Source organism: Nicotiana sylvestris, chromosome 10, assembly GCF_000393655.2.
Source record: "Nicotiana sylvestris chromosome 10, ASM39365v2, whole genome shotgun sequence".
Lineage (NCBI taxonomy): Eukaryota > Viridiplantae > Streptophyta > Magnoliopsida > Solanales > Solanaceae > Nicotiana > Nicotiana sylvestris.
The window spans coordinates 68,677,666-68,690,046 of record NC_091066.1 but is presented as its reverse complement, the minus strand read 5'-3'; the positions used below and the strand labels follow the sequence as shown (position 1 = coordinate 68,690,046).

At 33.1% G+C, this 12,381-nt stretch overlaps 1 protein-coding gene across 1 annotated transcript; it reads right to left on the bottom strand.

Moving 5' to 3' along the window:
• Nucleotides 1-10,527: 10,527 nt before the first annotated feature.
• On the bottom strand, nt 10,528-12,022 carry LOC104245673 (MFP1 attachment factor 1-like). The gene is made up of 2 exons (XM_009801321.2): nt 11,607-12,022; nt 10,528-10,886 (listed from the first exon to the last, which is right to left on the bottom strand). The coding sequence occupies exons 1-2, from the start codon at nt 11,889-11,891 to the stop codon at nt 10,722-10,724; spliced, it is 450 nt and encodes a 149-aa protein (XP_009799623.1). The 5' UTR covers nt 11,892-12,022; the 3' UTR covers nt 10,528-10,721.
• Between the last annotated feature and the right edge of the window lie 359 nt (nt 12,023-12,381).

Genomic DNA, 12,381 nt, shown 5'->3' with positions numbered 1-12,381 from the left:
TGTATTTCATTTATAGCAAATTAAGGATGCTCCTATTTAAATCTAATTTGAAATTCAATAAAAAGCTATTAACTATATATGTTTGGGGATATATGTTTAGCCTTTAATCATTTTTTGACAAGGAAATTGGGCCAGCAGTAGCCCATTAATTATTTGGTCAGGAGCCAATCAACATTTGAGGTTGTATTGGGTTTGGCCCAGTCCGATTTTATCTAAAGTTGGCCCGTATTGGGCTTACATTAGGCGGGTCCAGTTACTAACATTCACTAGTTGGGCCTATCCACCTCTACATTTAAACTAACCAAGATTTACAGGATATACACAATTGTTAAAAAATCATAAATCAATTTACTTTTATGATAGGAAAATAAGAATACAATTCCAGTTTTTGAGAGTATGCTACGTATGATTTGCAAGGCATGAAAAGAAATGTGTTTGTACTATTATTCACAAGGGAAACTTATAACTAGGGGGTCAAACTGCTGGGTTTAACGCCCAAGCCCATTCACTTGGGCCCAGACTTGCTCAGGTAATTCCAGATGGGGCCTTGTTGCAAATCTGGCCCAAGTTGTATTCAAACAGTTCTGCAATAATGGGGTTATGCTTATTACAAAGTAAATCATCCTGTTATGAACCTAAACTAGTAGCCATACATAATTAAGCTCGAAATTAAGGCATTCTAACAGTCCATCTGACAGTCCATAAATTATAACATACTCCTAACTACAACCAAGTATCTAAAAAGAAAAGAAAGGAAAATTTAATTACAACATTCTCTGTCTCGCTCCTTGGAAATCCTCAAAGTTCGAGCTCAACTCACAAATCACCTATCCAAGAATGAGTTTTCTTGAAAGTAATTTAAGAGTGTAGTTTATTTAATCAAGAACGGGAGCCAAAAATTTCTACGAAAATAATGAGAAAAGCACGAACGAATGCCACGAAAAATTAGTTAGCTTCAAATATTAAGAACGATTTAATGTGAACTAGCACTAGTTCGTTTTTAACAAGAATCCTCAATGTATCCTTCACACCCAAAAGTAGTAATTTCCCCAACAATCAACAAAAACACTTCAATAATAAAAATTTTAAAACTCAAGAATAATTCTTTTTTTTGTAAGCAACTCGACTATGGTTTAGTCAGAAATAAGAACTATACTTTTTTTTACTAATTCGGATCTTGATTTTAAGACTGGGGAAAGTGGGTTTGTTATAACAATGCCCATTCCTTCGCTCTGATACCAGCAGATATGATCTGAGATACACAAGCAGCGGAATATAAAAATAACAAATAATTAAAGCAAAACTAATGATGGGTTTGATTAATATAATCAAATTAATCTGAATAATGAAGCATAGAAGAACATCTAGAATCCTAATTGAACGTCTCAAACAACAATTGAAATATTATCCAATCGCCTCCCAAGAAGGACAAATTAGAAATCCTAGATATAGAGAAAGGAGAAGAAGATTATCCTCAAGAACCCAAGTCTTGAAAACAGGTAATCCAAAGTCGAACTCGAACCAAGAGGTTCCAAATCTCTCTCAAGAGTTTTCTTACGTCCAAAATATGCTAAGCCCCTAATGAAATAGCCCTAGGCTATTATAAATATCAAATGGGTAAAATAGGAAAAGTTTCAAAGTTAATGTTCCAAAAAAAACTCGTCAGGCCAAACTGTAGCCTCAATCATAACCCCAACCGTGACGCACAACTGAACCGTGACGAATTCCAGAAGCTTATTTTCTTCAGCTTTTCAGGCCCCTCTTGAACTGTAGCTGTCACGACCCAAATCGATGGGCTGTGAAGGGCACCCGATGCCTTACTCAACTGAGTACCAACGTAATGTATCTTTCTTATTACATCATCATGTGTAAGTGGGCCAGAAGATCCATATAAGGCAACAAGAATAAAAGATAATGAAACACTCAACAAAAGACGACCCAACCTGACATCTCTCTACAAGCCTCTAAGAGTACAAGTAACATAAAGGTCGGGACTGGGCCCCGCTGTACCAATCAATACATGTCCTAACTATACTGACCAAATAAGCAATTCCGGAGCAAAATGGAGCGCACCAACACCTTTCGCTGAGCTGATAGCCTACTTGAAGGACTCTCAACCTGTCTATCGGGACCTGCAGGCATGAAACACAGCTTCCCCAGGCAAAAAGGACGTCAGTACAAATAATGTACCGAGTATGTAAGGAATGAAAATTAGTAAATAATAGACATGAGACAAACATGGAGTAAAAGACTTGACATGTAAGTCTGAATAACTCTGTGAATCATTAGTGTGTATAATATCATGCATATGCGTATAAATATCATGTCGTGCATAGGTACATATGTTCAGAACATCATCAAGCCTCTAAGGGCATCCCATCATATCATCTCGGCCATTGTGGGTAAAATCATTAACGTATACCAGTTGATCAGGTGGTGGTGTGTATATAATGCCGTAACCTTTTCCCATATCCCATATATATATATATATATATATATATATATATATATATATACGCGTATATAACGTCATCTGCTCATGGGTCAATGTACATATATATTGAATGCAATGCATGAGAAGTACGTCAATAAAATCTCTCAAAATGTCATAAGACTATTATGCCTTTGAATAATATCACGAAGTAAACTTTATCAACTTACATATTTTCTAAGACCCATGAACAGACGATAGAACAATAAGAGATATGGGAATTCAAGAACACGGGTTCCTCGAATACTTCTATGAATAGAGTTATTTATGAAAGTTGTGCATTTGTTCATTTCATCTGTGTCGTATAGATCATGTCAAAAGGAAAGAAGGGATAGCCTTAACATACCGAGTCGATTCTCTTGACAATCCCTCTAATACCCGTCTATTGTGAAAAACGTGTAACGGCAGATCGAAGTAGGGAAAAAGTCATTTGATATTCTTGAGAAAAATTACACTGTATTCCTTAAAATTGCAAAATCTCACACTATATTGTGTTATGAAATTTCAAATGAGCTATGGAGCTCCATCCATAGCATGACCTTCATGTTTAATGTTGATGAGATTTTCTAAAAATGGTTAACTTCTCCGAATAATGTAATGAAATTTCAATAAATGGTTGGTCTTTTGTGGGCCCCACATGTTTCCCAAAGTGTGCCCTCTAGCAATGTGATTGAAGAGTCACTTAAATCAATAATCCTTGGGCTGCCACGTTTGTTTTTTTGGGGGGGGGGGCTATTAAGCTTATCCGAAAACTTAATTACTTAATTAGCTTAATTTACTTAGTTAATCTCCTATTAAAAATTCATAATTACCCAATTATCCACATAATTAAGAATTATCTCAAATTACTTAAAATAGTAATCACGTTTAACATACTTTGTGCACCTTACTATCATGGCCATGTGGTACCTTGTATGGCACTAGTCCATAAATACCGGATATTTTAGCTTGGGCCGTATTTTGTCCCAAAATGTCAAAGTTCGGCGAAATTCACTTTCTTCGATTTTCTTACCCTCTCACCTTCACGAATTTACTTATCAATTGTTTGAAGTAGCGTAATACTTATAATCCTAAATAATCTCATTCCCGAACTTACGTCGATTAACTTACGATGAAACTTCAACGTACGAAAATACGAGATGTAATATCTCATTTCCGAGCTTTCATCAATTTACTTATGGCGTACTTTCACGTACGAGAATATGGGGTATAACAGTAGCCAATGGTTGGTGAAACCGTGTCACACGATTTAACTTGGGGTCTTGATTCTTCAATTCTGAAGATTCCAAACATAATATCCTTTGCATGAATCCTCCAAGTGACTTTCCAAACATCTTCTAATCAATTGTTGAAGACCATGCAACTCCTCAGCGTGCATCCCTCGCACGTTCTTGGACTTTGAGCGAGTCAAAGGTCCACTAGATAAGTCGGGATAATTTTCAATATTCTCCGCTTTGCCCGGGCAATCTAGGATCGTATCAAAATGTCATAATGTACTTCAAAGCATCTAACATTTGCATTTTTAAGTTTTTTTATCATATTTATGTTTTACGTTATCTACTCTTCAAATATACACAACATAAAGAGTCTTAGGGAAAAATAATTATTTTTATGTGGTAAACCCTTAATTTAATAAAAATTGATTCGCAAATTTATAGTGACAATCATATCTCAAATTGATGCTATACGTTCATACAAACAAGGAAAGGAGTTCAAATATAATTTTAAAAAAATAATTCTAGTTCAAATAAGGAAAGATTTATTAAGTACTAAAACTTAGTTGATTGCAAATTACTAAATTTTAGGAAAATAATTAAATAATAACATTAAGAACTCAAAGTGCTAATTATTAGAAAAATAATAAAATGCATATTCCTATATACTAGAAAATTAATTAAATGACTATTTTATCTAGTGCTAACTCTACTTTTAAAGAGGTAAAAAGGCGAACGAAATTTCGTTAAGGATCTTCGTGCTTTTAATATAATGTAGATATTTCTTAATCACCTAATTTGACCTCTCCCTACAACAATTACTCCATATCATATAATATCAATATATAGTAATATATTATATTATATATTATATATTATATACAAGATATTATATACTTATACGTGTATATAGTATAATGTATTAATTAAAGGAAGACAGTAATAAAATTTGTCTCTGTTGGATTTTAAAGTATTAATTAATATTTGTATTTTTTAAATTACATATAATATATGATATATATGTGTTACATGTTGTATATTCTATACTATATAATGTATAATTGTCAAACCTAATAACTCATCATATTTCTTGAAGACTGATTTTCTCTAATTAAAATGAGCTGCGAAGATGGTGATGAATTTATTGTAGGAAGATATTCCTAGTTTCCTACTATAAGAATACCAAAGTAAAGAATGAATTGAAAGAATAAAAGAATCCCAAGATGGAGAACCTATTTTAATGGAAGATGGAGTGAGTTTTTATGGAGCATTTATAGTAATAATCTAAAATTAACAAAATTGAGAATTTTAAGGGAATAATTATGGATACGTTTCACAATCAGATCCCCTTTTTATAGGAACTCCACTGTATTAAGGTACAAATTTTATACAAAGATCATGTTTATGTTGTAGAATATGTTATTATTTTAAAAGTTGTAGATTATGAAAAATTTTATAAGTCCGTAAGTAAACATGAAAATTTCCCAAAAATTTATTTTTACTTGTCCATTTTAGCAAATCAAAAGAAAAATAATCTTTTTTTCATGTTACCCTTATCATTAACTACTGATTCCTCAAATCATTTCTCAAGACTTTTTAAAATGCTATTGTTATTATGCGTAAAATTGTAAAATAAGTACTTCATTTATTTTTTTCTTAAAGGGAGTACAAAGACAAAAGCGGAAAACTAAGAGTGAAAGGAGGGAGTAATTTTAAACCTTTTTTTGTTAATAAAGTTTTAGTATTAAGAAGATTTGTATTGAAAATGAATTTCGGCATTGAATCGCGATCTCAATATCACAAGGAGATTTGGAAAGAAAAAAAAAACGAAAAAATATCACACGTGAGATTTGAACATTAAAAAAATTACGTTACTGGCTCAATTTAATTTTTCAAAAAAAAAATCAATAAACGCCTAATGCGTGGACTTCTCTAATTAAACCACGAGTTTAAAAAATTGGAATTTCCTTCCTTGTAGTGGCGATCTCAACCGCTTAAGGAGAAAGTCCATTACATACTTGACAAAAACTTCAACAAATCACAAAATCTATTTATCAGCTTTTAAAAATTCCAGCAATGTAAATTTTAATTTTTTACTTTAATTCATCCAATAATATTTAAATTTATGATAATAAACATGAATATCACTCCCATCTACCATCCATTTTTATTATTTTATATGTTTGGAAGGAAAACCAAACAACAAATGGACTTCGCTTTTGGACTGGTTTTAATGGAAGGTCGCCTAGAGGACGGTGTAAGAAGTAGGGATATTTTGCGGGAAATAGACAAATCGAACCAAATTGCTCAACAATGGCATAGTCAAGAATTTAGCCAAAGATGTTGAAATTTAAAACAAATCAATTATTATTTTCCCGATGAATAGTGTACATCAAACTACGCAACATTTAAATACAAAACCTTTTAATAGAACTATAATTTTATAAATCAAAATTAAAATAATAAAAGGATAATATTAGAAAATTTATTAATAAAAATAATAATAAAACCAAAGGAAAAAAAGAGTGGAGAGAATTTGTAAGGAGCTTTTATTGAAGAAATTTTGTAGAGCTTGACTTTTAAATTATAAAATTTATTTAAAAAATAACTTTTAGGTAAAAAAATACTTTTAAGATAAATTGTTTATTTGTACACAAATTTTAAATTTTAAGAGTTATTTTATTACGAAAATTTTAAATTGAAAAAGAATCAAACAAACCACAAATGGTGGTCTTCGTTTTCAAATTGAGAAAGGATTTGTCTAGACGCTATTAGGTTTAGACTAAACAATCGTTGCGGTAAATTTATTTACTTTTATTCTTAACATTAGGAAAAATGAAAAAGTGGAGTTGTAAAAGAAAAAAGAAGGGAAGTGAAAATTAAATTCAGATTTTAATTAAAGCTGCGTACAAGCTTAAGATTGAAGTTAGGTTTTGATAGTCTGAAGTGATTCAGAAACGCCAAAACTTAAAGACTATTGTAAATTTTAATTATTCTTTAAATATGGGTCCCGAAAAACATCTATTTCTGCACTTCCCCCATCACTCATCAGAATAAAGAGTTTCACAACTTTATTGCAAAGAGACTCAAATGTGCTTAATGGTGCTGGTGTAAATTGTAATGATTATGTTAGTGTATGAAGTGAAGTTGTTAAGCTAGATTAATGATTTGTGTAATATTTAAATTTCTTTAAGATAAATTTACTATTGTACTATGACGCCATATTAAGGACACCATAAATTTCTTTTTGTGATTGAGGCCTTGAGGGTGGTATTCGAGCTTACGTGCAATTCGATTATTCCACCGAATATTTACTATCTTCCACCAGCACACGTATCAGGTATCTGTTCACCAACACTTAAAATTGGGTTTAAACTCTGAAGGGGCAAGTATATCCATGCAAATACACTCAATGCAAAGGCTTCCAACTCCCCAATTTTGTCCTGTTACTTGCACATTCATTCCACACATAATTTGAGGTTGGATTCTATCAGCAATGGAAAATTTTTTTAAGTTACACAATAGACCAGAATAGCCCAAGTATTGGGACCAATGTGACCTCGTTGTTTGAAGACACTAAACAGGTTCCCAGTTCAAGTTCTTCATAGAAAGTTGCTGCTCCGTCGCGCAAAGAGCTGGATTCGAAGGAGATTCACGTATCTTTCTTCTTCTTTTTCTTAAGAAAGAATTACACAGTAAATCGGTTCATGAGCTGACCTTGCAATATTGTAGAGCCCAGATTCAAAAAATTACTGTTATTTTAATTCTCTAGAACGTAAAAATATATGCGAGAACCTAAAATCTCTTATTTTTCAATGCTCATCTTGTCAAATTTCGAATATGATTTTGTGAGAAATTTAGAGTGAGTGTTATTTAGACTTGTTACAAATAGTCTAAGGCAGGGGCGGATTTAGGGGGCGAAAGGGTGTTCACCCAAACCGCCTTCGCCGAAAAATTACACTGTGTATATTAGGCAAAATCTGGTTATTACCTCTATATATTACGTTTTGAATCCCCTTCACACAGACCAAAAGCATGTCTTAGTGGTCAAGGGGGTTTAAAGCTATTATGAAGCCATTGGTTCAAATCCCACTAGCTACAATACAATTTCTTTAAATTTTTTAATTTATTCCTTTTTTGAACCCCCTTAGAAGAAGTCCTGCCTCCGTCACTGGTCGCTTATACTCTTTTATACAATGTAATACACTTTTATACAAGGAGGTACAATATGTATATAGTTGTATACATACATACTGTATACAATCTCTTTAAATTTTTTAATTTATTCCTTTTTTGACCCCCTTAGAAGAAGTCCTGCCTCCGCCACTGGTCTAAAGAGGCTGTATACAAATTTTGAAGTCATTTGATGGAGATTTAGATTAGTTTTGAACAAGAATTGCTAGTGAAAACAATATAAATTTGTTAGAGGCGCTTATACTCTTTTATACAATGTAATATATTTTTATACAAGGAGGTACAGTATGTATATAGTTGTATGAAATTGTATAAAGATATGTAAGCATAATAGTGAAAATGTTTGTGATTCACTATTTATATGATGGGAGAAATCCACCAAATACCTATAAATAATGTATCAACCTCGTATATAATAGAGTATAAGATGTGTTTATACACTATCATATAATATTATACATTTTTATACAAATAAATCCTACCAATGGAGCTTCACGGTTCTTCCTCTTCGTTGAGCCTCTCTTGAAATTTAACTCAAATCTACTCCAGGTTATTTAAAATTTAAGTTTTGAACTCCTCTTGATGATCCTAATCAATTGGACAACACCCGATCCAAACAACTAACAAAAAACCCAATTTATGAAATCAAAGCTTCCAACGACCTTTAATGGTGACTTATATTTTTCAAGTTTTTAATCAACCATTGGAATTGAAATTACATGTGGAATGAGGATAAGATAGAGACAATGCCACTTTCTTTCTAGTTTGATGATCCAACAGCCTACCAGGTAAATCTCTTTAGTGCGTGACAGTAAATAACTAATTCCTTTATGTATTTTTGGATCAGCTTTGAATCTAACTTTGAATCTGGAAGGAGAATCGAAGGGGAATAATAACAGTAGAGGAATATGAGGGTGCAAAGTCGTGATACAGGTAGAAGAAAAGAAAAAAAAGAATTAGATGGGGGTGGGCTTAAGCCTAACGTGTGAAAAGTAATTTTCAGGACCAAGTGATAATGCGTGTAATTCTCCCTTTATTTAATAACCATGTTGTCCGGGCTAGCGTGCGCGCAAATAATTTTTTGGTTTCAATTTAAGTAGTATGTTGTCAGCATATTGAAGGCAAGAAATCACTGTGACATACTCCCTTAAATAGCAGAATGAGCAGAGAAGCCAAGATTCATCAATGCAAATGACAACAAATAAGTCTATAATTGAGTCTAAAACATCTCTATGAGACTCGACTTGTTACAAGAAGCATAACACTGGGCGACAACAGAAGCATCAAAGAGTACTTAATTTATGCCCAGAAACACTAACCACCCCTGAAAATGAACAGCAAACAAACAAATACTGTACATAGGAAGCTCAATAGATCAGATCCTGGGAGAAAAAGCTAAATACAACACTCAAATGAATGAACTTCTTAGCTCAGACCGCTCAGATCATTGAATTTGTAGTCCCGCTTACTCTATAATCAACTCAATAATCCAAGCAAAAGGAGTAGCCACTTCTGTTTCTATCTTTAAAAGGATCACAAAGAAATTATACAGCAAATAACAGTTAAATATCAATAGAGGGATTTGTAACTTGCCCCGAAAAAGGACTTGGGGATTACATTTTTTTGTTGTGATCCTATTAAGCGTAGAAATAGAAGTGCTGCTCTTTTCATGGACAATACATAACTTGACATATGTTATTTCCAAACAGCATGCCCCTATAATCAAACACCTTCATGATGTGTAGCAGAAGTATCTAGAAATCATAAGTTGGATCAGTACCCCCTCGAATACGAGAACAAGACTTATACATCACAATTAACCAATGCACAGCGGGTCCATTAGGGGCAGACGGTAGTCCAAAATGACATGCCCCAACCTGGGGAGCTACCTCTGATGCAAATGTAAGTAATACCCACAGCTTAAGTTAAAACTTCCAAGATTTCTAGACCACGCCTTAATAAAATGTGTATCTTTTTTCTCTAAAGTAATGTTGAAATCTAGCACAAGTCATGTCCATACAAAAACAACCAAATATCCAAGAAACAATAATAGTATTCAGCAATTGTATACCATCTTAATTAACATAGAAGCAATAACCCCAAATCTTATCAAGGGAGTAGATATTGTACTTATTTGTATCACATGACAACACAAGCAATAAATGACACATTCCGTCAAAAGAGCATCCCTAAGAACCACGGTTGTTATAGCACAATCAAGATGAGGAGGATCATTAAGCACCAATCATAAAAACATAAAAATAAAACTTAACAATCATCAATCCCAAATTAGCTAAGGTAGATTGTATGATTACTCAGTATCGATCGGAATTACTTTTACGCTAACATCTAAAGACCTCAACCTCCTCCTTTATCTGAGTTTCTAATTACATAGAACCTCAAGTCTCTTGCTTTATTTGAGTTTGTGATCACGTACACATAGCAAGTTAAAATTAGTAAAAAATGTGAAGAATAGAAAAACAAAAAATAAACGCATCCCCCAATTTTCAACTGACTCCCAGAAATAAAATACAAAGTCAAGTCAATCCTGTCCGCATCAATGGACATTAGTGTCAGATATAACAAAGCACAGGCAGAATCTAGACTTTATATCAGGAACCCTCAAACTTACGCAAACTGAAGAAAGGCAATGAATCAGGAGGCTCTCACATAGATGTTTATTGATCCAACATTATATATATCGATCTACATAATACATAAACAGCACAATGAGATCTCATTACACCTAAATTAACCAAAACCTAGAGTTTTTCTCATTGCAGAGTCAATTAGACGAAAACTAAATGACCTCGTTGCAATTTTCAAGACTCGGTTTCAATGGATGAGATTTCCCCAGTGTGAGCGGAAGACTCCGAAGCATCCACCAGCGACTCTGATGGTTTACTTTCAGCTTCCGGGGAAGTGGTAGCAGCAGATCTAGACTTCAGAGCGTCCAGCATACGCTTGCTAATCTCCTTGGAGTATACCTAAAGCAGATACATATCCACCATTTAGTCACTGGACCTTAAAAAGTGCAGTTTATTATACATATACATGGTAGTATTCCTAAAGAGAAACATATCACAATTTAAGTGCAGAAACGGATCTAGGATTTGATGTTTATGAGTTCCTCCAACAACATCAAGTCAATATACAATAATAACTAGGTTCACAATCACTTATTTATAGATATTTAGTGAATTTCTTAATGGTTAATACATATAGAGTATCTCGGCAAAGGCTACTTCATTCACGTGAAACCCATAAGTTACAAGCTAGATCCACCTATAAGTGGGTGAGATGTAGTACATTATACTCTCTTCACCGAAAGAAACGCCTTTGAAACATGTGGTCTAAAACAAACCATAGACATTTTCGTCGCTATAAATCATATCATTCGGTAGGGGAGCCAGGATTTAACTAAGGGAGTCAAAATTTAAAGAAGTAAATACTTGAAAAAGACAATGGAATTCAATACATAGTATGTAAACATATAAAGATAACTTTTACCTATCCAAACAGTATAATTTTCCAGGGCAGAGATGTTAATTAACATGGAAAGTTTAAAATTAAATTATTACTAAATATAAAAATGACTAAGAAGTAAAGAGTATTACATAAATTGGAACAGAGCGAGTAGTGAGTTCAAGTACTGAGTACAATGGTTCAAGTTGAAAGTAGTGAGTTCAGTAGAACCCTTTACATACCTGAAGGATCTCGATTCCATCAACGTTAGGGGAGACAGAGGATCCAGCAAAGGTAAATGCCTCTTCCTCTATGGACCTGGCAATATCTGAAGCCTCTTCATTTGTGAGAGTGCTGTAACGTTTGGAGAGGATAGAAGGGGTAGAGAGAGTTTCGATGAGACGCTGAATGACGGCGTCACGGGTGCGCTGTGTGGGTGGCCAAATGCTGAATGAAAAATTCTTCTGGGTATCGTGGGAATTACTGGGTTCTAATTGGCTCTGTGGAGTTTCTTCCATTTCAGTCATTGATGCGGAGGGAAAGATTTGGGGAATTACTGGATTCTAATTGGCTGGTGCAAGCAATTTTTCGTTATTTGAAAGAGGGATTGATACAAAAAGAGACAGATTGACGGGAATTATTAATTGGTAATGAAGACAGAAATTAAATGCATTTACCTATTTCTTGAAAGGTGAAATTAGGAATTGCACCTCTTCTCTTTTTTTCTTTTTAGGGCCGTTTGCCTTTTGGCCATTAAAAAAATTCATTTTTTTTTAAATTTTTTACTTTTTTCAAAATCAGTGTTTGACCGTAAATATTTCAAATTTCGCATGAAGTTAGATTTCGAAATTTTTTAAAAATAAAAAGTTATTTTTCAAAATTCACTTCAAATCACTCACAAAAATTAAAAAAACAACTTCAAATAGTCTTTATATCCAAACACAGCTCTAATTTGTAAATATTATTTTCATTTGATTTTTTTTTTACTTTTCCGAAATATCACAATTCTTATATCCA